The sequence below is a fragment of the Symphalangus syndactylus genome, chromosome 2, assembly GCF_028878055.3.
Source record: "Symphalangus syndactylus isolate Jambi chromosome 2, NHGRI_mSymSyn1-v2.1_pri, whole genome shotgun sequence".
In the NCBI taxonomy this organism is placed as follows: domain Eukaryota; kingdom Metazoa; phylum Chordata; class Mammalia; order Primates; family Hylobatidae; genus Symphalangus; species Symphalangus syndactylus.
The window spans coordinates 85,329,122-85,355,590 of NC_072424.2; the positions used below are offsets into that span (position 1 = coordinate 85,329,122).

The 26,469-nt window shown below is 39.3% G+C and overlaps 1 protein-coding gene across 2 annotated transcripts in view; it reads left to right on the plus strand.

Moving 5' to 3' along the window:
* Window positions 1-26,469, plus strand: part of SOBP (sine oculis binding protein homolog) — a 170,996-nt gene that overhangs the window by 26,612 nt on the left and 117,915 nt on the right. For both annotated transcript variants that reach the window (XM_055260445.2, XM_055260437.2), the window contains exon 4: window positions 16,670-16,821. In XM_055260445.2, coding sequence (XP_055116420.2) covers window positions 16,670-16,821 — 152 coding nt within the window. The remainder of the gene's footprint in view (window positions 1-16,669; window positions 16,822-26,469) is intronic.

Here is a 26,469-nt window from a genome sequence, read left to right on the forward strand (position 1 = left end):
CCATAAAAATTTCAAAAATGAATCTTAAAAATACAATTTAAAGTAGTATCAGACCCATCAAATACCCAGGAAAATAATCTCACAAAATATGTGTAAGATTGTTACACAGAGAATCATAAACATTGCTGAGAGAAATTAAAGAAGACCTAAATCAATAGAGGGACATACCATGTTTATAGATTAGAGACTAAATATTGTAAAGAGGAAGATTCCTCCTAAATTGATCTATATATTTAAATCTAATTTTGATAAAAATCCTGCATAAAATTTTGTGGAAATTAAAAAGTTGTTTTTTAAAATGTATATGGAGATGCAAAGGAGCAAGAATAGTTCAGACAATCTTGAAGAAAAAAATAAAATTGGAAGACTTACACTCTTAGATATCAAGATTTATTGTAAGGACAGAATAATTATGATAGTAGGCAAGGATGCAACGATATATGTATAAACAATTACAACAGAGTCCAGAAACAAATCTAAATTGATACTTGACTCATGATAAATATATTAGTCAGCTCAGGCTGACATAAAATACCATAGACTGGGTAGCTTAAACAACCAAAATTTATTTTCTCACAGTTCTGAAGACTGGAAATCAAGATCAGAGTGCCAGCAGGGTCAATGTCTGGTGAAGGCTCTCTCCTTGGAGTGTAGATCACTGCCTTTTTACTGTGTCCTCATGTGGTGAAGGGAGAGAGAGAGAGAGCAGGCTCTCTGCTGTCTCTTCTCATAAGGGCACTAATCCCACTGGACAAGGGCCCCATCCTCATGATCGCATTTAACACTAATTACCTTCCAAAGGCCTCATCTCCAATTGCCATCATATTGGGGGTTAGAGCTTCAACATATGAATTTGGGGGACACACAAACATTCAGTCTATAACAACAAAGATGACATGGTAGAGCAGTGGAGAAAGGATGGTCTTTTCAATAAATATGTTTATGGAAAAAATGTATGTTGATTCTCTACTTCACATCATTCATAAAAAATTGTAGATGGATTGTTGATCTAAATGTGATAGGTAAAACAATAGAGCTTCTAGAGAATGCCTAGGGGAATATATTTATGATCTTGAATACACCAATATTTCTTAAACTACATACATGAAGTACTAACCATAATGGAAAAAGTTAATTACATATAATACAATTAAGAATGTTTGCTGATTATAAAAAATCTTTCAGGTTGCTTGGTGGATACAATGTGTGTTGTTCCAGTGATGGATACACTGAAGGCCTTGACTTCACCATAGTGCAATACATCAATGTTAAATTGTACTCATATCCCATGAATTTATACAAATAAAAAAAGAAAAAATCTTTCAAAAGAATGAAAAAGCAAATCACTGAGTACCAGATGATGTTTGTAATGCATTTCCCTATAAAAGACTCATATTGACAATGTATAAAGAATCTCTGTAAATAAAAATAAAACAACTCAATAGAAAAATGGGCAAAAAATGTAAACAGGCCCTTCATCAAAGAAAATATCCAAGTTATCAGTAAACATGAAAAGTTTTTCAATCTCATTACTCATTAGGGACATCAGATTTAAAATCATAGTGAGAGACCAGTAAACACATATGAGAATGGCTAAAATGAAGAAGATTGACAATACCAAGTTTGAGGAGGATATGGAGCAACTGGGACTCTCATGCATAGCTGGTGAGAGTGTAAATACATATAACCACTATTGAAAGCTGATTGGCAATATCTATTAATGCTGAACGTACACATATGCAATAATTTATACAATTAAGTGTTCTTGAAAATGTATAAGGCAATAATTCTATCTTAGGTATGTACTCAACACAAATGTGTATATATGTGAGCCAAAGGCACATAAAATAATCTTCATAGCAGCATTTATTCATAATAGCTAAAAACTGGGAACAACCCAAACGTTCACCAGCAATCATTAACATACACTTGGGATTCCTTAGATGGGCTTAGGTGGGTAAGTGTAGGTCCTGAAGTTGACTGTGAAACTGTGTGTATATCATATGTGCACAATTTAGGAAAGGCTATTTTTTTTTTTTTCTCAAAAAGATCCTTGTCTCAAAAAATACTAAGAATTCCTGCCTGAATATGAGACCCAGATTTCCATAGTTTTTAAGAAAATTTTAAACTCCTCCTAGTTTAAGCAACTAAGCCCTAGAATGTAATTTAACCTTTTTAATCCTATATTTAGTCTGTTCATAGCTTTCTCAAATCAAGTAGAATATTTAAAATCTCATCATTCCTTATTATTAAGGAATTATCACCAAGTGAAATGCAAATGTATCATAGTGAAGCCTAAAAATTAAGTTATAGGCATAAGGCATAGATATACCCCTCTGTGGTCTACTTGAGAGCTGCATTTGATATGGTATAAAGTGGAGAGAAATTAGGGGACACTGGGTGAGTGACAAAAGTAGAATATACAATATCTCTACCTCCCAGTGGTTCTTACCAGGGTGTGACTTGGCCCCCAGGGGACATTTGGTAATATCGGGAGACATTTTTGATTGTCACAGCTGGGAGAAGGGGTACTAATGGCATCTAGTGGGTAGAGGCCAGGTATGGTGCTAAATGTCCTACAATGCACAGGACAGCCCAAACAAATTATCCAGCTGAAAATATTAACAATGCTGTGCTTTAGAAACCAGGCTCCACATTGATGACAGGTCTGTGTATGGGACACCTCTTGTGCTCCTCTAGAAATCCTCTTGGCCCCACGTGTTAATCCCATGATTGCTGTAACACTTTGACCAGCTTGGGTGTGTGCATTCTGAAAGTTACTTGCCTCGCACCTGTGGCGTATGTCTCTCGCTTCCTGCTCTGGGACTTCTCTGACACAGCAACATGGGCATCCTATGTGGATCCTTTTGGCATTCACTTACACATTTGCAAACCAGCAGTGTAGGGGATTAAAGCATACTCTATCAACAGGACATGAAAGTTGAGTAGATTTTTCCTTCTTTTGTCCCCTGGGTAGATAGTTATGAAATGTTTTAATAAACTCCAAAGAATTACCTCTGCGGTTGAACACCAGTCTCCCTTAGCAGTAGCCAACTAAATAGCACATCCTTCTGTTGGCTCTTTCTGCTCTGTAGGTTCATTTCTCTTGTCCCTCGCTCCTACTTTCTGGCATCACATGCCCAGTAAAGCACCTACATGCAAGTCTTTGACTCAGATTCTGTTTCCGGGAAACTCAGGATGAAGTACCATGTGTATGGAAGTCCACAGTGAAAGACCAGAAATTAATGGAAGAGAATATAAAAAAGTTAGAATTTTATGAACATTTGTCTTTTTTCCCTTTAAAGTCCAGCATGAATATATAATGAAAGAGTAAAAAGAGGGCACCAGATTCTCAGTGCACAATAACGGAGCACTCAGAAAGGGCCATTTCTAAAATTGTCCTGTCGGCCAAAGAATTTTCTAATCCTCCTATGATAGGGGTAAGGAAAAACAGTGGTGGCTACACAGAAAGAGGAGAAACAAAGAAACTAAGTCAGGGGTTCGAGTAAAAGAGGAAAGTAAAAAGAATATCCTTTGCCTCAGCTTCTTTAAATGGATTGTGTTATTGTGAGAGCTTCAAAATGCTAGAATTTTACTCAGAAGAAACCTAGACTATCATCTAATTAAGTGTTCTCTTTTACAGAAGAGGAAATGAGGTCTGGAGAGGTTAAATGACCTTCTCAAGGTCACTCAGTTGTCTTAATGGCAGAACCAGGACCAGAACTCACTTCTGAAATGGATGGGGACACAATCTGATCATGGATTCTAAATCGCATACTTCTGTGATTCCGGAGGCAGCCCAGAACTTCTCTTGACATTTTCTAAACTCTTTTTGGAGTTATGACCTAGCTAGGATAATACTTTCAGGATACCCTGTCCCAGGTCAACAAGGAGCTAAGACGCTAACAGGAAATAAGAGGAAATGTCAGCTCTGCCTTTCCTTTCTTGTTAGAGGGTGGCCGTGTTTCTGGCAGTTCTTGTTATTCTAGGGACAGTCCCAGTGCTGACTTCTTAAAGTTCCTGTTAAATGGAGAAGACTTAGTTAATTAACTTGACCAAGGAGAGTGGTAATAATGATCCCATTATGTTCTGGGGCTTTTCACTGGTGTTTCCCTCTAAGGCAACTTTGTTCTCAAAGGCAGTGCCCTTGGCCAAGAGGATTTGAAGAGGAGCACAAGAGGTGTCCCATACACAGACCTGTCATCAATGTGGATCCTGGTTTCTAAAGCACAGCATTGTTAATATTTTCAGCTGGATAATTTGTTTGGGCTGTCCTGTGCATTGTAGGACATTTAGTACCATACCTGGCCCCTACCCACTAGATGCCATTAGTACCCCTTCTCCCAGCTGTGACAATCAAAAATGTCTCCCGATATTACCAAATGTCCCCTGGGGGCCAAGTCACACCCTGATAACCACTGGGAGGTAGAGATTGTATATTCTACTTTTGTCACTCACCCAGTGTTCCCTAATTTCTCTCCGCTTTACACCATATCAAATGCAGCTCTCAAGTAGACCACAGAGGGATATATCTATGCCTTATGCCTATAACTTAATTTTTAGGCTTCACTATGATACATTTGCATTTCACTTGGTGATAATTCCCTGATAATAAGGAATGATGAGATTTTAAATATTCTACTTGATTTGAGAAAGCTATGAACAGACTAAATATAGGATTAAAAAGGTTAAATTACATTCTAGGGCTTAGTTGCTTAAATTAGGAGGAGTTTAAAGTTTCCTTAAAAACTATGGAAATCTAGGTCTCGTATGCAAGCAGGAATTCTTAGTATACACAATTTCACAGTCAACTTCAGGACCTACACTTACCCACCTAAGCCCATCTAAGGAATCCCAAGTGTATGTTAATGATTGCTGGTGAACGTTTGGGTTGTTCCCAGTTTCTAGCTATTATGAATAAATGCTGCTATGAAGATTATTTTATGTGCCTTTGGCTCACATATATACACATTTGTGTTGAGCACATACCTTAAGATAGAATTATTGCCTTGGCTCCCTCCATTCCCCCACTGGGTATCCAACACCCAAGGCGCACCTAGTAAGGATGCTTTTCTTCTCCTTGTGCTGAGGCCTCAGGTCAGACATTTTATTCTAGTGAGCAAAACAGATATGCCCCTGTCTTACCTGGCTCACAGTCTGGTGGAAGAGACAGATATTAAAACACACACACATGCACACACACACACACACACACACACACACACAAAACAAGTCTGAGAATTACCAAGTCCAGAGTGCTGTGGGATCTGACCAGGTTTGGGGTCAGGGAAGGTCTTCCTAGGATGAGGTTTAAGATAAGGTACAAAGGACTGAATGCATCAGTAGGACTAAACTGGCAAAGGATTTTAGGGTTGTGAGGGAGCAAGCAGCACATTTAAAGGCTGAGTGGAGGGAAGGCCTCAAGGAAGTGAAAGAAGCCAGAATCCAGAAAGCAGACATGTGAGAGGCTGGCCTGGTCTTAGGAGCCATGGAGACCATGCCAGGAGTGCCCCTTTCTTCTTGAGGGCAGTGGATGCCACTGAAGGGTTTTGAGCAGGTGAGAGCAGTGGTCCTGTTGGTATTTCAGAAGAATTTTCTAGATGTATAATGGAGAGAAGGAACTACATGTCAGTGAGTTAGGAGGCTACTTGTAGTATGGGCAAGAGGTATTGGTGACTTCACTAGGATTGAGAGTAACAAATTCCATGAAGATAAGGCACCTAGAACAGTGCCTCACATATAAGTAGACTTGATAAATATTCATCGAATGAATGAATGATTGGGTGTAGTATAAAAACTTTTTTTTTTTTTTTTGTGGCAGGGTCTCTTTTTGTTGCCTAGGCTGGAGTCGAGTGGTGCCATCTCCGCTTACTGCAACCTTGACCTCCCTGAGCTCAGGTGATCCGCCCACCTCTGCCTCCTCAATATCTGGGACTGCAGGCATGCACCATCATGCCCAGCTAATTTTTGTATTTTTTTGTAGAGATGGTGTTCCGTCATGTTGCCCAGGCTGGTCTCAAACTCCTGGGCTCAAGCAGTCCACATGCTTTGGCCCCAGAAAGTGCTGGGATTACAAGCATGAGCCACCACACCTAGCTGTATAAAAATATTTAGGAGGACCTGGTGATTAATCAGAATATGGGAGGTGAGAGGGAGAGAAGAGGCAGGAAAGATGCTGGGTTTCTGCCATCAGGTAACTGGGTAGATGATAGGGCTAGGAACTGAGGTGGGAAACACAGTGAAGGGGACTGGAAATGGAGAGGGATGTGTATGCAGCTTTGGACTTGACTTACTAAGATGTCTGGGAGGCAGTTGGACATAGTAGCTCATGAAAGATAATTGTGTTGATTTGGGAATTGTTGTATTATGGATGGTAACTGGAGTCATAAGAATACATAGTGCAGCTCAAGAGGAATGTCTAGAGAGAAGAGAGTGCTCTAAAGAATTTCTTGTTAGTGTTGCCCTGTACTTTTCCCATAGCAGGACTATTTTGGCATGCTGTGTCTCATTACATTACAGAGTAGGGATTGGCATAGGGCCCCTTCAGAGAGTCCCTTAATCAATCTTCGCTCTAAGAAATCTAAATAAATATTTAAAGGTGAGAAGAGTGAAGTAAATTATTTTGTTGAAATGTTCTAGTAAGTTCATCTTGCTTCTTTTAATACATTTAATTGAATGCAGTTCTGCATATCCTTCAACCTACTGAACTTGACTTTCTGGGTGTGACTGCAGTTCAGGGCACTGAGGGAAGAAAAGGGGCTGAGGAGGAGAACAAGCAGTGCTCTCTCTGAGTGCTTTGTCCCTCCCAGGTGTCCCTTTGACACCCAGTCTCTAGCCTGTCAATTTGCCTCCCCTAGGAGGTGGCCCCACGTGGCCTGCTGCTTGGCAGGACTGGCTGGAGCAGCGAGAAGGGACTTGGCTTGCTCTTCTGTCATGATGGGCTGCTTGTGCTCCCCTCCAGTGGAGATGCTTACACCCACCTTCTACAGTCACTAAGAACGTCTGGCTTCTATGACCCCTCATGGTGATGGAGCCCTGGGAGCAGGCCAGGCTTGTCCTTGGTCATTTTCTCCTGCACATTGGCCTTTACACTAGGGGCAGCCATGAGAAGCTCCTTGAGGCCTTGTTAGTGTCCATGCGTGTCTTGTTAGTCAGTGCATTTCATACAGTGTCTGGCATGAAGTTGAGTAAAGAAATGAATCCTCTGTCTACCTCTGGGGAGATTTGTCAACCACTGTGGGACCCATAAAGCGTAAATATTGGGACAGTCAGATCTCAGAAGGGTTTGAAATGAGCCCTTCTGTTAAAGAGCAGATGATGGAAATGCCTTTCTTGTTCTGAGGTCCTGTATAAAGCAGCTTGACCTTTTAATCTTTATATGCTGCCACTTTTGTATCTCTTTGAAGATGGTGCCCCTCTAGGCAGGGCAAGTCCTCAGAATTGGTTTTCTATGAGTGGTAGGTTTGCTGGAGCACACTTTTTGATCTGACTCCCTTGTCGCTCATCACGTTCATTTGTGAACTAGATGCTGAGTAGACTTCAGCCATCTGGGAGAGAGAAGTCTAGCAGACAGCAAATCCATGATTGCAGCATCATTGTCCCAGGACATCTTAGATTGCTCAGAGGTTCAGATCGAGGGCCCAGGGATGGGGATACGATTTTACTTGAGCATCGTGTCTATGGCAGTCAGCCAGTGAACATGAGCTATTTGGTCTGTATTACTCTCTCTTTGCCTTATTGTTGATTTCTCCCATTTTCTCTGTAGGGCTCTATAGGAAAAGGATTGCCTTCTCTGTATTTGATGTGAGTAACAGACACCATGGGACTTTGTGGACCATGGGTGTCTTTAGTCAATCTGAACATGCATACTGAGGACTAGTGGGTGTTGGTCAACGTGCCCAGCACTGGCCACGTGGCTGCAGACCTTGTCTTTCTGCCCAGTGCAGGCAAAGGAGGCTCCTGGCAACTGAAGATACAATTGTGGGCAAAAGAGAAGAAACCTTCCTGATAATTAATGACCCACATGGAAGTGCTCATGCCTCAGTGCTGATGTAGGGCAGTGGAGCAGCACGTTCCAGGAGGCTTCCTCAGAAGTCCAGTCTTGGGAATTCTCTGTGAAAAGACATGTCCACTGTTAAATTTGTGAAATATGGCACACTCTGTCTCCTTTTCAAAGATTCTTGTACATTGGTAGAAACAAAATGTCCTGTTGTAAAAAGCCTGTTGTTTAACGTTGTTTAGCCTGCTGTTTTCCATTCATATTTAATCATAGAAGTCTTTTTTAAAAACCACATCCATGTAAGTACCCTATGGGCTTAGTGTTCTGTGGAATGTGCTTTGGGAAGTGTTGCATACAGGACTCTGGGTTTTCCTTACTCTAAACCTCTACCTTTTTCCTTTCCTATTCCAGTTTCTTAGGGTGAGTACATAGGAAAGAGACTCCACAGTGAACACTGAGAAGCGGAGGTGAGGTTGTCAAAGAAACTTACAAGAAGAAACTCCTTCACTGGCAAGTCAGTGAAATTATGGGGAAATACTCAAAGTAATGTCAGGGAGCTGGAGGCACGTGTGCTTAGTAGTGTCATGTTAAAGAATCCGAGTTCAGCATGGTATTCAAGAGAGAATTACAATTTTGTGACTTTTTGAGTCTCTCCTTTTGCTGTCCTTCTTTATTGGAGTACAGGAGAATAAATGAGGAAGGGACATTGACTGTAAAGCAACTTCATTTTGTTTGAATTTGACTCTGGAGTCAACTTCCCCAAGAATGCTGTGGAGTTTTCCCTGTCTGCTTTGACTAGAAACACGGGAAGATGAATACTATGAAATTTCAGTTATTTCTGGATTCGCAACATTTCTACCTTTTGATAATTGATTTCATCTCATTCTTAAATCTGTCCTCTTCATTTCCACTGTCACCCTGTAGGTTCAGGACTTCATCCCTTTTCCTCTGCAGCCATTTATTCATCTGTCCATTTATTCCTTCATGTAGCATGAGCACTGCTCTGTGCAAGGCACTGAACACACAAGAAAGAATGAGACATGGACCCTGCTCTCACTTTGCTTACTGAGGCTTCCAGATGTGGAACTGGATTCTAGTCTCTCCAAATTCTGATCTGTCCTGTTACTCCTGTTGGAGTAACATTTCTTAACACATCTTTGATTCTGTCATGTTCTTTTTTTTTCCCCGAGACGGAGTTTCGCCCTTGTTGTCTGGGCTGGAGTGCAATGGCACCATCTTGGCTCACTGCAACCTCCACTTCCCAGGTTCAAGCGATTCTCCTGCCTCAGCCTCCCAAGTAGCTGTGATTACAGGCAGCCGCCACCATGCCTGGCCAATATTTTTTTGGATTTTTAGTAGAGACAGGGTTTTACCATGTTGGCCAGGCTGGTCTGGAACTCCTGACCTCAAGTGATCCACCCACTTCGGCCTCCCAGAGTGCTGGGATTAAGGTGTGAGCCACAGTGCCCAGTCTGTCATGTTCTATTGAGAAACATTTGGGAGCTTCTTATTACCTGTGGAATAAAGACGAGCTGATTCCCTCCCCCTATGGCAGAATGACATCCATGAGACTCCTTGTTCAGGCCCTATCAGCTCCTGTCTAATTTACTTTTCCCTTCACACAAGCTTAGTCAACTGGATGACTGCAGGATTCTTGCCCACTTCAAGCCTGTCTGCCACTCTCTGGCTCCTGCAGTTCCTCTGTCCTCTCTCTCCTCTTTAACTCCCCTGCCTTCCAAATCCTTTAAGATGCAACTCAAATGGTGTGCTCTCTGGAATGGCTCTCACAACTGTTTGAACTTCTCTCTTACTGCATTCTGCCTGTCATAAGATGAGCCACACACCTCAGGTCCTATCCAGCTCACATGTAAACATGTAATTCTTTCTGGAATCACATTCTTTATATCTATATCTATGTCTATGTCTATCTTCATAATATGAATGTAAATAATTTAAAATTGGGTAGAATGTTCCATTAGAAAATTGAAAATTAATTTTAAAGTCTGTCATTTTTCTGTAATTTTGTATGATATAGGGTCATTCCTTTTACTTACTGGAACCAATTTTTAATTTATGTATAGAATATTTAGATTTTATTTTGGGGTTAAGTACTACTCTGTTTAGAGAAGAGTGGACTATTTAAATTCTTGAAATAACTTCAAATCTATTTTCAAAAAAAATTAGGGATAATTTTAGGTACTACAAAGGCTTATGTAGTATTATGGACCTTTGTCATTTAATTGCATTATCCTTTTAATGAGAGCTAAGTTCAATAAAATTTTATTATTTCAGACACCACTCTTAGGGAATTCTTGATAGTTCAGTTACCAAAGTGGCAGACATTTTTAGTTGTTGCTCTGATACTTTTTAAATGAGCAGACTTCTCAGGCACTTAGGAAGATCCACCCATGTGTGGATAGTTAATGTAATAATTACAAAGAATTCCCATCTATTAATTACAGAATATCTGGCAGTGCAGTGATATATTTGGCAACATCTTGTCAACTATTAATTCAAGTTAAGTACTTTTTTAAAAGAATAGCTGTAAGTGAGGCTTTTATTAATTCTAATGGCTTTACTCTTAAATAATCTAAATTAGTGAAACTTAACCAATTACTGGCTTGTTCTTTGTATTCAAGGATAGTGGTTTTACAGATGTCATCCACAGGAGGGGATGTGATTGGAGAGACTGGTGCTTGGTCACTGAGCTTCTCCAGATTGCATACAGCTGACATCTACCCTTTTCTTGTGGTTCTAATTGCCACTCGTTCTAAGGAAGGCTCATTTACATATAGAATGTGCATATTTAATCGTATTTGATCCTCACCAAAGCTATAGTTAGGGTGGGCATTACCAGTTCTTGATCGACTTACTCTTGTCACACACAACTAGAAGGTGCAATATTAGTACTTTCACCAAGGTCCTCTGTCTCCATCTCTGTGCTTCACCACACTGTCTTTCAAATAGTAGCAACTTAGATTTCCAAAGCAATGTACATCTACTACCTCATTTGCTTATAAAAAGTCACCCCCTTGAGATTATCCTAAGTGGATCTGCCTGTTGCTTTTCTTTTCTGGCAATCCTTAGCTATATGCCATTGTCTACTGTGTTTCATATTCATACTTAAAAGGCACTCTGAACATTTGACATGTTCTACAGTGTCATCACCCTGTCCACACCGCCTTCCTTTGGCTGCCCTCAGTTGCCCTAGCTTTTTCCAAGGCTAGAGATTAGCTAAGTAATATGTCCCAACTCTCCCATCTTTGCCTCTCTACCTTTCTCATTGGAACCCTATCCTCAGCCCTTCTTCCCATTCCTTGTAAAAACATATTCTTCAGAAAGAATCATTCATTTCAAAGCATAAATCATTATTTACAAGTATATATTGAGCCTCCTTGCTTTCAGGGAATTTGTGTTTTAATGGCTCATAAGAAACATTTAGCCAAAGAAATGACCTTCTAGTGGTAGAATTTAATCTTAGTGAGCAGCTGAAGGATAATTTTTTGAAGCTAGGATATTCTTATTGGCACCCTTGAAATTACAGAGGTAGGGGGTCTCCCATTTCAACCACATGGAAAGCCAGTTTTATCCATGTTCTGCTGTGATCCCTGCTCCTTAGAAAAGAGAAGGCTGGCAAGAGTATTGCTTGCCTGTGGGTAGAATAACTGCTTCTTGAGATCCACATATTATTGGGCCTGTCTTATCATTTAATGTTTAAGTAGCACTTGCTGGTGCAAGTTATACAGAATGTTTGCAGCAAATCCATGTCTCATAGTCATAAAGAAGTAAAGGCTTGCGCAGTGGGCCTTTAACTTGTTTTTTGAAAATCAATCAACAAATATTGATTAACACTTCAGCTGTCTCCTCAAAGACATTTTGACCTTTTTGATTTCATTTTCTTTGTCTATTGTTGTGTCACTGAGCAGTGTGCTGTGTAAGTTGCAAAATCTGTGACAGCTTTTAGTCCTTTTTGTGGAGAGAGGTCTGTGAGGATGGTTTATAATCTTACTGCTTAGAAAAGCTGTGGTCTCTAAGGTGTAGTGGTCAAGAGCTTGGGCTCTGGAATCAGATGGCCTGGTTCTCCATAAGGCTCTGATATATACTTATTGTGTGATTAGGAGCAAATTACTTAACATATAAACTCACTTTCCCCATTTGCACATGGAGATTAATGTTAGTACCTGCCTGGTTGGTGGTGGTTGTGAAAAAGATTAAATAACGTTGAAATGAGCCATGCACTGTGCGGGCACCTACTAAGTGTTGCTAACTATCATTATGTTCTTTGTGGTTTAGTGGTCCCAGTTTTCTCTGGGTCTCCTTTTATGTTCACTTCTAGAACACAGGGAATTGTTCAGAAGCTCCTGGTGGGCTCTGTAGAAACTTTAAGTTAGATTGCTTTAAAGTCTTTGGAATTGAATTATTTCAAAAAGGAATTTCTTTTTCGCAGCAGCTATGAAGAAAGCAAACTTCAGTTTCTTGCCTGCTTTCCAGGCCTTGACTTTATTGTTTTTAAATATAGCTGCTGCAACAAGTAGATTGACACAGTGCAGCCTGGCCATGGGCCATTTCATGTCATTTCATGGCATGGGGAACACACAGGAGTCTCCTCAGACTGCCTTGTAACTTGTCTCAAGTATAATCCAGGTCTTTCATTGATTATCTGGATGTGTGCATTCTAGGAACTGTTGGAGGAGATAGATGTCCCAGCAAATACTTTCGGAATTTCCCCTCAGTCTTGGACTCCCATGAAAGTTAAAAAGGTGTGGTAAATCTACAGTTTAATTGCCTGGAGTCCATTAATGCCCTACTGATTTTCTTTGGGCACTGGTCAGGTAAGTTAGTATACATGTTTACAGCCAATTTAAATGCCCCAAGAAGATCACTGACCAATGGCCATCCTTATTTTTAAAAGTCACCAGATAAGGCAATTTCTCAAACAACTTCAGCAGGGCATTCCAGAAATGCTTGATCTCATACTTCTCTGCACTATAATAAATAAATACAATTTTGATTTCATCTTGGAGTAATCTGAACTTCTGGGATGTAAAGTAGAAAAATGTTCTATAGCTCTTGGAACATTAGATTGGAAAGAAAATGCCTTAAACGTCTGCTTAATTAAATTCTGAAGAGGTGGTACAAATTTTTCATGATTAATTGAAATATGCTTATTTTGACTGATACATATTTATATGATATTATCATATGAAAATTTTATTATGTTATACAAACCGTTCTCTTTGGGAATGTGATTTAATGCTGTAAACATTTTACATTTGTTGTTGCATTGTTTATTATAAAAATGCACAGGCTGATGGCTGTAAGATAATATAATGTAAAAATCTGTCATGTGAATCTTCTCTGAGGTAATCTGAAGCCTCTAATGGCACAGACCGTTAGCCAAAATGTAAGACAGGTAATTAGGTTTTCCCTAACTTGAAGAAATATTTTTTAAAGTAGAAAAAAAAAATTTTAAGCAGATCAAGTTAGAAAAGTTAAAGTGCTGAAACCTTCTGTTTTGCCATTGTAAAGCATGCATTTCATTTCCATGTTTATTGTAAAGCATGCATTTCATTTCCATGTTTCAGGTAGAAAGAGATGCAGGTGTTGAAGTGGACTGATCCCTTTGACTTTAACCACTTAAGAAGCGTTCACTTTTCTAGGGGTGCAGTCATAAGATGGGGACACCATCTCATGTCTGGTGACAGAATTTTGAACTATAGTTTGTCTGACAATATTAATTTAGATAATCACTGTTCTTTATTGGTTTCTAAAATCTGTTACTAATATAAATGACTTTTATAAATCTAGAATGCCTGAAATATCGGAAAATGTTTTTTAAATTTTTTGAATAACCCAATTATCAGACTGTTCTTTAGATCATTAGCTGCTGATAACAGTTTAATACTAGAAAAGGAGAAATCTGGTGGGCTTTTTCCAAAGCATATACCTTTATGAAATGGAGTTGTACGAAAAGCTGCGAGGAACGTTGACTTATTTAACAAGGCAGATGCTAACCATCATTCTAGAAGTTTTTCCAGCTGCCAGATATAAAAGTGCACAATATATTTGGTCTCATCTCATATTGTTGCTTTGTAGTAAGAATGATTTATAAGAAATAATCTGTTTTAAAATTCTACCTTTTTGTTCATTTATTTGTTAGGTCCTTTGTAAGAAAGTATTTTTGCCTCCCTTTAAAAAATGACAAGTGGGTCTGTCTGGTGATGATGGATTGAAGCTTGAGAAAGACCCTGGAGCTGCCCTTTGGCCTCAAGCGTCATTCCTTCAGGCCAGGCCCAAGCTGCATGCTAAGCGCCTGGCCTTGTGAATAGCTTTGCACTCTATTTTTTCTCATCTCAGTGTTGGTCCATTATAGCTGAAGATCTAGGACTTAAACAATTTTATGCTTTGTTTCCCAAATCAGATTATTTAAAGGAAGAAATAATGAGGGGGACCTAATGCATGTTCTAAAATGGCTCCTCCTTGGGAAGTGGGGTCTCCTCATTAAACTGTGAGGCCAGGTGATTTCCCGCATACATTTTTTTCCTTACAGATTTCACCAGAATCAAGCTTACTGCCAGTGGATCATTTATGAGAATTCTGCTGTATCTTCTTTTTCAGGAATTTAAGATTTTAAAGCATCTTATCAATTGGGACAAATAGAAACTATTAGTTGCTATCTAGTTTAGTAAAGACAGGTGATTATTTTAAAATATACGCTCTTTCTAATCTAAGAAAACTCCTCCATACACTAAGGTAAATTATAAAGCTTTGCTAATTTTTCATACCATGTAAAATGTTCATATGTGGAGAGATGCCATATTAGAGATCATGTAAAATATAAATAAAACCTTGCTTTTATTTATTTATTTTAAATTTTTTTTTGTTAAGGATATTCCTCAAATATCACAAAGCTTGCTTTGAATAGAACAAATTATTAAATACAGTAATTGTTTGAGATTTGAATTCATATTATGCCGTTTAAAGAAAGTTATCAAAAATGTTTGACATCAAAGGTCATTTTTATACTATCTCATTTGATAACAATAGATCACAATATGTAATTTGTGAAATACAAAAAGGTCATTAAAATGGCAATATTTATTCCATTGAGGTAAATAAAATGCTGCACATAGTTCTGAGTGGTGATACTCAGGGGGAAAAAAGCCGTATATCTGCACTACAAATTAGTTTGCTTCTAATTTTGCAGGCTGATGACCACACTGCCTCAAACCAAATCTTTTCGCTGGAAATGAAATGATTGCATGACAGACTCTATGAACCCTGAATATGTCAACAACTCATGGACCAGGCCTTGCTTAGCAGTTGGTCTTTGGGGGATTTTATCCAGAAATCAGACAACACTGTACTAGTGCTTGTTGGGGATTTTGTGATTACCATTCATGTCTGGAGCATGAGTGTGGGTTAATAAAAAAAAAAAAAAATTCCATAAAGGAAGAAGAGATGTGGCAGTCAGTCTCTCTCTCACACACACACACACACACACACACACACACACACACACACAGAGTCACTATCAATTGGGAAGACAGAGAAAACTCAAGATGTAGCAAAAACGGTTAAGAGGCAACAAGGAAATATTACTTAGGTGTCTACTTAAAGTTTCCTTTTATTCACCCCCACCCACCTCTCAAAGAGGCCAGTTTTTCCCAGACGTGAATATCACCATCATAATGTTTGTCATAACTTCTGACCGCCTGCAATTTGATTTACGGAATATATTTTACTAATTGACTCACTTTAAAATCCTTTCTTTGTTTTAAGCAGTAGTATTTGTGATGTCATGGGCTCATTAAATAGTTAAATTTGTTTTCTTCTCATACAAAGGAAAAGAAATACAATTTAAATAGTGGAAATATTTGCAAACCACCTAAATTCATTCTGAGCAACCCCATGCCATGACATGAGGGGCTGGGAGGACCACCAATCTGGCTGAGAATGATCTGACATTCCCGTTACCATCCCTCCATCCAGGGCTCATGAACCACATCACATGGAGGAGAATTTCAATCAGGCCTGCATCTCCCTTAGGACACCAGCGCCGGAAGGCTGCATTGTCAGAGTCTGTTCAGCGAGCCAGGCTTGTCCCTTTCCATTGCCAGAATCTGGCCGCGCACATCTTTCCTTTTTTGACTAAACGCATTGCTTGGGAATTATTACATTGCAAGAGTAAACAATAGCACATATCATTTAACAGTAATAGGGAACATGCCATGGTTGAGCCTGGCGCCTGGTCAAGGTTCACATGAGGGTGTTCCATTTGTGAATTAGCACCCTACAAATTGTCCCACCCAGTGCAGATCCTGCAGGCTTTCACAGGACCTTTGAAGAAATGGGTTATTTTACAAGCTTCGTTAGTACTGGGGCTGGTTTAACTAGGCAGATGAAGCTTTTTTTTTTTTTTTTTTTAAACCAGGCTAAGAAGCCCTAGGAGCCTTTGTGGCTCTGCAGTCATGCTCTGGTTTTTAAGTAAATGTCTTTTGGAAACTTGGGAGCCAAAAAAAGAGAGAGAGAGAGAAAGAAAAAGCACTTCTCCTCCAAGGTCCAGAAACTAAAATCAGGCCCAGGTAGCTCTGTCAGGTTCAGGGTGTGTCTAAATTTAAAGGGATGTTTGCTTCTGATATGAACATTTTTCTTATACTTTTATTATAGAAGATGATGTGTCAAATGTACAAATAATGTGTGCCTGGTGCCAGAAAGTGGGAATCAAGCGCTATTCCCTGAGTATGGGAAGTGAGGTGAAAAGCTTCTGCAGCGAGAAGTGCTTTGCAGCCTGCCGACGAGCCTACTTCAAGAGAAATAAGGTAAGAGCACCGGAGAGAGAGGCGGCCCCCCAGAGGCCTCACCAGCCCACACTGCGCATGTGCCTCATAGCTTCTAGTGGAAAACACTGCTCACCTTTTACTTTATATTTTTATTCTTTCTGTTTTGTTGATTCCCCTTCTGTGTCATGCTTAACCTTTTGGAATAAGGAATCCCCTTCTAATGTGTTTCTCTTGGCTTAGTGTTTGTGTTCTGAGAGGGTGAATGAATCTGATGAGGACACTGTGATCACAGCTGGTATCCTCATGGCCAGTGTCTTTCCAGCAGTAGAGTGCAGACTGCACTCTGAGTCCATGAAAGATAAGTGATAGATATTTCTTATAAAAGCCAAGTAATTAGCCACAAAAGCATGGCCAGAAAGTTTTAGCCCACTTAGTTTAATTCTTGTACCCAGTGGAAATATTGCTATTGCTTTTTTCAAAATCTGGCCCACGAGTTCTTGTCAAGAAAAATGTCAAGTCTCTCTTGACATCTTATGTTAAAGCTGATTGATATTGAGAAAAGATGAAATCATGAATACGTGAAACAACATTGCTCACACAGCCAAGCATTTGTGAGAAGCATGGTGGGTAAACACAGGAACAGCCATCGTTAGAATTTTTTTTTTGTTTTGTTTTAAAGACATCCCAGGTCTGAAAATGTCCTTTTTGAATAGTGTTAGCCACCATGGATGGGAAATGGAATGCATGATGTTTTTACAATCACACGCACATGCGCACAACTATTTTCTGAATCCTTAAAGAACTGCTGTAGCCTTTGCCACCAACTACTGAGGTAACTTGCTAGTCCTCAATTATTTTCCATTGATATGTAAAGCTTCCTTAATTCATAAAATCTTTACTAAAATTGTCCACATTTTGTTGTTTCCATTTCTATAATACAAGATCCAAATCTGTTCTTTCTTGAAGCAAACAATTATGATTTTTCTAAAAGTGTGATATTTGCAATCCTGAAATGCTAATTATGGGCTCACTGCATTGCAAGAAGCACTGTTGCAGCAAATTATCTCCTGCAAATTTGGGTCACATTCATTCTGCCAAAAAACATAATGCTGAAAGAATTAGGCTGCAGAATTCAGCAGGGTGGAATTTTAGTAGCAGTCTCTAAGAGTTAGGCTCATAATCTTCACTGGAACAGAGAGGCAAGTAAGGAAATTGTTTGGAATTCTTTTGGGACTGTCAGCAGTCAAGTTCACTTTCCCCTGGGAGGAGCCAGTGAATCTGGGGAGGAGGGTGGGAAGAACGATGCATGGGAGACAGTTTTGTTTTAATATAGGGGGATTAAAATGATCTCCGAGACCCTGGGGCTCCCGTTTTGAATGCCGAGCACTGGAGTAACAACCCCAGGAGTGGGCCCAGTGCTTTCTTCTTCAAAGCCCTACTTACCACAACAAAATACTTTGCATTCCATCCCAGAAGATGGCTATAGAACAGGGCTTTTTGTCTTTCTATAATTCTGAAGGGTTATGGGTCTGAATCTTGATGGGCTGCCTTTAGGGACTAAAATCAAGCAAGATGGATTTGTCACAATCCTGGTGATACATGTTATATTTTGCAAACTGTATTTTATGGTGAGCTTTTGAAGAAAGGCACCTGATTCCATTTGGAAAAACACTCCAGGATACCATATCTATATCTATATTGTTTACATCGTTGTAAAGTTTAAGATCAAACTGAATTTAAGCTTTCATAGGGTACATTTTTGAAAAATGGATAACTAGGGGCCAGGATAGGAATTAGCATTTGGAATACTTACAGCAGGTAAAGTCAGCAGTGGGAGGAGGACCATCACATTTCACTTTCTTCCAGGAGTTATTGGGGTATGTCTTTGAACATCTTGCTAAACCTGGAAGTTGCAGCGGTTTGGTGTTTAGCCAGTGACTTTGCCAGCTGATCCCAGTTATCTATTAGTGTATAAACAATTCCTCCCTTCTCTGCAGTCTTCATCCTTCCTTATATATCCCAAAGCTTTGACGTGCTATGCCTTCTTGTGTGTGTGTGTGTGTTTTTTTTTTTTTCCAAATAGAGAAATAAACTAGTCATATCATTTGCTGGCTTCTTTTTTTTTTTTAATTTTAAAGAGTGTTATCTCTGTTACAATATTATATTGTATTACAATAAACATGTACAGCTGCTGCATTTCTGTTAACTGATAGGATTTTGTGGTCATTTTATTTAGGGCTTGGGTTTCCTAATGGATTGTATTAGATACCAGTCTCCATCCTGCCATTTCTAAGAACTGCTTGTAATAAGCCCCTGGGTGTTCCGTACTGAAGACAATAGCAAATAGCTACTTCTCTTCTTGTATCATTTAACAAAGTCCTTAGTCCTTGTTAATTAAATTGTGGACTTTCTTAATCTTAGAAAAAGGGCAAAATTCTTCCCATTCCTACATAACAGATTTTTTTTTCTGGCTAAATTCTACCTTTTTTAAGTTTTGAGAAGTGGATAGAAAACAGAGTGAATAATGTGTGTGTGTGCAGAACAGAATTTTTGCCTTAGGTATAGTGTAGACTTAAAAAAACATAAAATTAACTGTGCTGTAAATTATGCTTTATAATGACAGCCCGCTTCTTGCTGGATAGCATGCTGGGATCTAAAAATGGTCTCTAAGTTGAACCCAAATTGCATGCATAACTTTACAAAGAAAAATCCTGGTAGAAAAGGTAGCTAATTAGGAGCAGTATTCAGCTGACCTCTGTTTTGTGTCTGAGCAACACCTGCATTTGTGAATGTAAATTGGACAGCTGTGCTTGTGGTCTCAGTGCGTTTCTCTTCACACACGCTTGGGTGTAGAGTCAGGAATTGATTTGCTGCTGAAAACAAGGACAAAAATAACCAACTCTCAAAATGATGGCCCACTGAAAATGGGCTCTTTAAATTTCTTTTGCCTCTCAATCCTTCATTTCTCTTTGGGTTTCTCTGTTTATTGGGGTGGGTTGAAAGTGTCACATACATCTCTCACAGACTGTCACTATGCAATAAGGTGGGATGGATTGAAGCCAGGTTAACCTATATAGTTATATAGGTTATATTTTTAACTGAATTTAAATTTTTATTTGAAGAGTTGTCTGGATTGCTACGAATATTAGGCTTTCTTCAAAATACATAACACTGCCAGGAGAGGCCCATGAATCACAGCTGTATTCACTTAAGGACTCTAACTACTAGTTTACATATTTCAGAATGTTGGCTCTAGGAAGTGGATAGTGTTAATTCATAATATATTTTGTAGGGTTCTTATCCCCGAACGCTTATTTGCTGGCTTAAAAGTTTTTGAAACAATGGGTAAGAAAAATACTTATGTAGTCTGTGGGCATTGTATGGACAATGGGATGTCAGTCTCATTATTTCATGTATTAGAGACTTTTCAAGGAACTAATAGCTCACTCTTTTCCCAGCCCATTTTTGGACTTGAGAGCATTTCTGTCCTTGTAATTCATCTAGGAATTGGAAAGTTGCAGAGACTCCTTAGTGATTTTGCACTCTTGTAGAAACATTTAGTCCAACTTGCTAACACAGTTTTACTTTGCATAGTAATACACACTTAAAAATACTCTTTCCTAAGGGAGTAATGTCTTGTAACCATTATCCCTCTAAAAAGGAGTAACAAACAAGTCCACAAATGGTAGTCACTTCCAAATAGCCTGTGTTTGATCTCTTTCCTTTTAGATGGGAAATATCTTATTGTCCAAACTAATATCCAAAAATCAGGAAGGACATTAAAAGTCAAGACAAATGGCCACTACAGGCAATGTAAAGGATGATTGTTTACTTTTGTTGTTCAGATCTCAAGTTTTTAGTGTTCTTTATGGATTAGGAATGTTGATAATTTACAAGTAAATACAAATTCCTAAGAGCACCAAAGTTTTGCTTCCTTGTTCTAGTTTTTTCATAATTTGAAAGGCCGGGCGCCATGGCTTGTGCCTGTAATCCCAGCACTTTGGGAGGTGGAGGTAGGAGGATTGCTTGAGCCCAAGAGTTGAAGACCAGCCTGAGCAATAGAGCGAGACCCTGTCTGTACAAAACATACAAAAATTAGCTGGCTGTGATGGTGCTCACCTGTAGTCCCAGTTACTCAGGAGGCTGAGATGGGAGGATTGCGTAGCCCAGGAGGCTGGGGCTGCAGTGAGCCATGACTATGCCATTGTACTCCTGCCTGGGCAACAGAGCAAGACCCTATCTCAAAAAAAAAAAAAAAAAGATCGAAATACTTCTTCAACATCATAGTGTTGTGGTTCCCCAGCAGACCATAGTGGGAAGAAACCAATGTGGCTCAGAGATGAAGATAAGGATGCATTAAAAAGAAAAAGATTATATAGACAGAAACAACATTTGCAAATGATGCCATTAAGATTTCCTAACAATCATTATAATAATAACATAAATATTCAAGGAGGAGAATATTGTATTGTTAGCATTTCTTTTACTTTCAAACTATATTCTTGGTTATACAGTGATCTCTTCTTAGAAGAGATTTCTTTTGGAAGAACCCATCTCTAATTAGCATGTATCATCATGTTATTTGGAGTTATATTTTATTTAGACATAGTCTATTTGTCTTTTTATTAAAGTTGAATATATCCTGGGAAAGATTTCTCAGTTTCAGACTTAATTTTAGAACCAAGTAGTGCAGAAGAAATGTGTAACAATTGCCCTGTTAATCTAGTGATTAACCTGCCTACTCTTTTTCCTTTAAATACCTGCAAGATTTAATTTGCAAAATGGCTATCATTCATGAAGGCTTGGAGAAGGACATTAAGAAATTACTTGCAATTAATGTCCCCTGACCACCTGAAGCTCAGGCCGCAGACTTGCTTTTGCCAGTTGCTTGCAAATATCTTTGGCCCACAAGTAAATGCAACTGGGAAGCCCCAGGGTTCTTCCTGTGGATTCCCCTTGGTTTTGACAGCCACCAGTGAGCCTCCTGGATCTGTCCAGCTGCACCCTGGCCTGCAGGATGATTGCTTGGTTTTGCAATGTCCCTTAGGACTGTGCTATAAGCCTATCCACTGCCTCATGTGTACAGTGGCTTCTCCTCCCAGGGATTTAGTCTGCAGGCCAGTGGCTGAGCTCCCTTTTGGTCATAGCAAACAGGGGTGTTCTCAGAAAGCTCTGGGGAAAGAACAGCAAACCCAATTGTTTCTTATTGTCTTGTATTTTGAAATACAGAATGGAATATTGATGAGCTGCTGCAAATGAGAGGCTGGAAAAAGCCTCACAGAAGAGGGATAAACATCAGCCCTTGGAAACACATTTGGGAGTAGGGTTAGAGCAGGAAAGTTCTGGCTAGGGAAGTAAAGTATGGGTCCGTTTAAAGTGACACACAGGTTCTTGAGGAGAGCTAGAAAGTGTTCCAAGGCAGAGGTTCTTCAGACAGGGTGGGACACAGTACTCTAGAAAGCCATCAGAAGCGTGGGGAGAGGCGTGTGACCTCATGCTCACCAAAACACTTGAAAACCACTTGAGAAACTCTGGTCTAAGGGACACCTGGAACACAGCATGGGGCAAGTGGGTTTGTACTGAAAGGAACAGCAACCACTTCTAGTTTTTAATGAGCCACATGTTGGGAGACTGTGAAGGAAACAGCAATAATTCTAACCCATTAGCCAGAATGGACATCAGTTTCTGAATAACATTAGATATTTTAGATTAAATGTGAAGAGTTGATGAAAACTCTAAATAGCTTCAAGCCCCAGTCTGTGTTCAACATTTTTCAGTGAGCGGAAGGAAGAGAGGGAATTTTTCATAAATCAGAATCCGGTCACCTGGGGATCAATACACAGGGCTATTGACGTATATGCTGGAATGTTAATTTTCAGACATAGTACATCTCTGGCCATCCTTCTGGTGATGGCTAATGCTGTTCACTTAAATCAGGTTTTTTCTCGTCGGAACTGCCGGTAATTATCCAATCCATCTAAAAGGCACGCTCCCTTTTAACATTAACCACAGTGTCAGATTGCATCAGCCGCATTGTGTTCTGGTGACTGCTTCTGCAGAGTGATGAATGTGCATGTTTGGAGTTCATAGTCCGACTGTTTGGGCAATGGGCAGTTCAGTGAAACAAATGATCAGGAAGGGATCTATTTATTTGGGACGAACATTCTCTGTATCGATCTAGTCACTTACATTTCCAACACTCTCACCTTGCCACTAACAGTGTTCAGCTTTATCTGAAGAATGAGCATTTAAAGAATTATCTTACAGGTCATTTTGATGTGACTTTCTGATCATAAGCTGCATTCAGCACAGAGTTACTCTTTGTGCCTGACTTAAAAAGAAAGGTGTTGTGAGACCTTATTAATAAAAACCAGAGGAGGGAGAAGGTTCTGAGAGTGTTTAGTGAACTGTCCTGAGAAACCAAGAGATAATGATTATTCATTTTCCTGGAATAGTAGTTATACTCTGTTGATTCAGTGCTTTGTTAAAAATGTTAAGTATCTGAATAAGTGCAGGCATAAAAGGGCAGGTGGCTTGCCTTGAGATATTTTAAGGTAGTAGATTGAGTCCTGAATTTTTCTCGTACACCTTTGCAATGTCTGGTCACAATGCCTAGTATACTTGAGAAGCCCCATGGGGGATCCAAGCTATAGGCATGCCTGTGATTATTTTAATTTCTCCTCCATTTCAATACCTCTGGATAGTTTTTGTACACATAAGCAGAAGTGTGAACTGGCCAAGCTATGTGTAATTCTTTGTTCCTTGGGCTCTTTGCTCTTTGTTTATATTATCACAGATTAGAATGGAATAAAGAAAATCTTGCTACAGATGGTCACTTCATTTCTGTCCCAGCAGTTGAGACTGAGAATGGGAAATTCCCTATGTTACAATCCACTCTTAGGGTGGCTGTGCACACAGTGGAATCTAATGTCTACTGACAGACTGCTTTTGGAGGTTACAAACATCAGTCTATTGCGTTCTCTGTAAACACAGGCTGTGGGCCAGAGCTGGGCTCTACTACAAGCTCTGTGAGGCAGATCAATGGTTTAATGAATCCATAAAGATGCTTGAACTCTGCTGCAATTTACTGAGCACTCTAGTTAAATGAAACTCCTGTAGTCTTTAACAAAGATAGTGATAATCGATGGCTGGGGATGGAAGTCCATGTCCAGCAGTCACAACCTCCCAGAATTTGTGTTGTCTCATTGCTAACAGAGGGTTAGTCACATTCAGTTTCTGAGGCTCACTGTGTCTATGTTGATATTTGCTCAATGGTTGAGAGCTGAATTTGGCCCAGGAATGACATAATCTTAGTAATGTTGCTTCTGCGAGGACTATTTTTAAACTATGGAATATTATTTAAAATAAATTTCTTTAAAGTGACAAGATTAAGCTCAAGAATTATATTTGTTCTAACAGGTAGTGTCTTTGTAAGTCATCCCCATGATGAAAAGTAAATAGCGGAATAAAATCCATTCCTGATTAAGTCCTCAAAGTGTCAAATTGCATAGTGTTGGAGAGCCCTGATTAATTTTTCCATGGTAAAATATTCCTCATTAGTTTGCTATGGTTGAGGGTTAGCCACTCCTATTATAAATTCAGACATTAATGTATTTTCTGCTTAATTCATCTTCAAATACAGGAAAATATATAGTTAGTAGATATGAATTTTGTACTTCCAAATGTGCTTTGGAAACATTATACTGATTTATGAGAGAGCTTTGGAGGCATGTAGGATAATTCCTTCATAAATATGTTGAAATGTATTTAAAGGTATTTAACCACCTTTGATTGTAGAAAAACAAGTGCCTTGACTTTGAAATGATTATTTTTCTACCGAAATAGTAGAAGTTATGACATAATTCAAAGATTTTGCATCTGATTTTTGTCACAGAAACTTAAACTTTCATGATTAGCTAATTAGCATTAATTAATCCCACTCCCACTCCAATAACTATATTTTGGAGGTTCAATGGGTAATAGGAATTTTGAGATATTATGACTGCAAATTTTCACTGGCCTTTTGCCAAACATTCCATGGTAAAGCAGTGATTTTTATATGGATCTCATAAATGATGTGTTATGTTATAATCTGTTTTGATAGAATGATTTCATATTATTTAAAATATGGTGAGCATTTTTATGACTGCACATCTAAATCTTTGTTATAAGGAGAGTCTTTGACGGATGTGACACTTTCTGTGATAATCTCTAGGATTGTATGTTTCATAAGTGGAGCAATATAAATTGATATCAAAGAAAAAGGGGAATTTGCCCAATAGGAGATAACTACCTCCCCACAGCTTTTTGTTTGTTTTTAGCCACACTTAAAAAAAATCTTGTTATTTAATCATCCATTCATTCTTTAAAAAATAAAATAAAAAGATATATTGAGCCCGTATACGGCACTAAGCATGTTTTAGTTTTGGTGGATAGACTTTTGAACAAGAGAAAAAGTCCCTGTCTTAAAGGGACTTACACTTTAGCACGGGAGATAGATGATATATACAGGCTTAAACATATCTTTGTAATATGATTTCAGTTAGGAAAAAGTGCTATGAAAAAAAGCAGAGTGAGGGAGCGGGCTAGTGAAGGGCTGCTGTTTCATATCTGAGGATCACAGGAGTTATTTTTGAGGAGGTGACGTGTGCTGGGGACAGAAGGAAGTGACGGAGCTAGTTGTGTGTGAGGAGCTGGCAGCAGAGTGTCCTGTGGAGAAGGGGGAGTAAGTGAGAAACAGAGGTCCTAAGGCAGGAACAGTCTTGGCATTTTTGAACAGCAGCAAGAAGTACAGATGTCTAGAGCGGAATGATCAAGGTGGTGAGAAGCCAAATGACGTAGGCTGGAGAGGCAGTAGTTTGGAGTTCATTCTAAGTGTGATGGCAGCTATTGGAAGCTGTTGAGCAGGATGGGTGATATGATCTGATTTTTGTTGTTGATTGGGCCTCTGTGAAGGAAGTAACACATTTAGGATCCTGTATGCAAGGGGGATTTGGAGAGTAAGAAAGGCAACAGCATTCGCATCAAAGTTGGGTGTGTCTGGCAATAGAAAACTAAAAATATCTTATTCACTGAATTATTCATTAGTAGTTATGAAACATTTCCCAGTAGCAAAAGTGTATTGAACCAATTTAGTTTTGTGTGTGTGTTTTGTTTTTTTGTGTGTTTTGTTTTTTTTGGGCAAGGTGTGGGAGGAAAGGCACCAGGGAGGGATGCTGTTGGGTAAGTGTTCTGACACAGCGATTTTCTTTCTATAGGGCAGGTGGGGCTTGTCCCCAACCCGGTAGAGAGGTTAGGGCCTCAGAAGGCAAGCTCCATACAGAATCTAACTCTTGCTCTGGGAGACCTACAGCATCCACGGGCCTTCTCAAACTCTAGCCGTAGAGGTAGCATTATGGTAAAGAGGTGGTAATCTTGAAGGGACCATCTTTGGGTAAAGGGGTTATTTTGAAGTCGGCTTTATTCTGAGAGTAGGTATAGTCTGGTGATTACTTGTAGGGTGTGTCAGGATTTTTAATACAAGTAACAGAAGACCTCAACAATAAAAGATATCATTTGGAGTTATAAAGTCCCAAGCTAGTACGTACTTTGGGGCAGGTTGATTCAGCAGCACAGTGGTCTTATCACAGTCCCATTTCTTTCCATCTCTGTATTCTTCCATGTAGAGTGTTGGCCACATTCCATGGC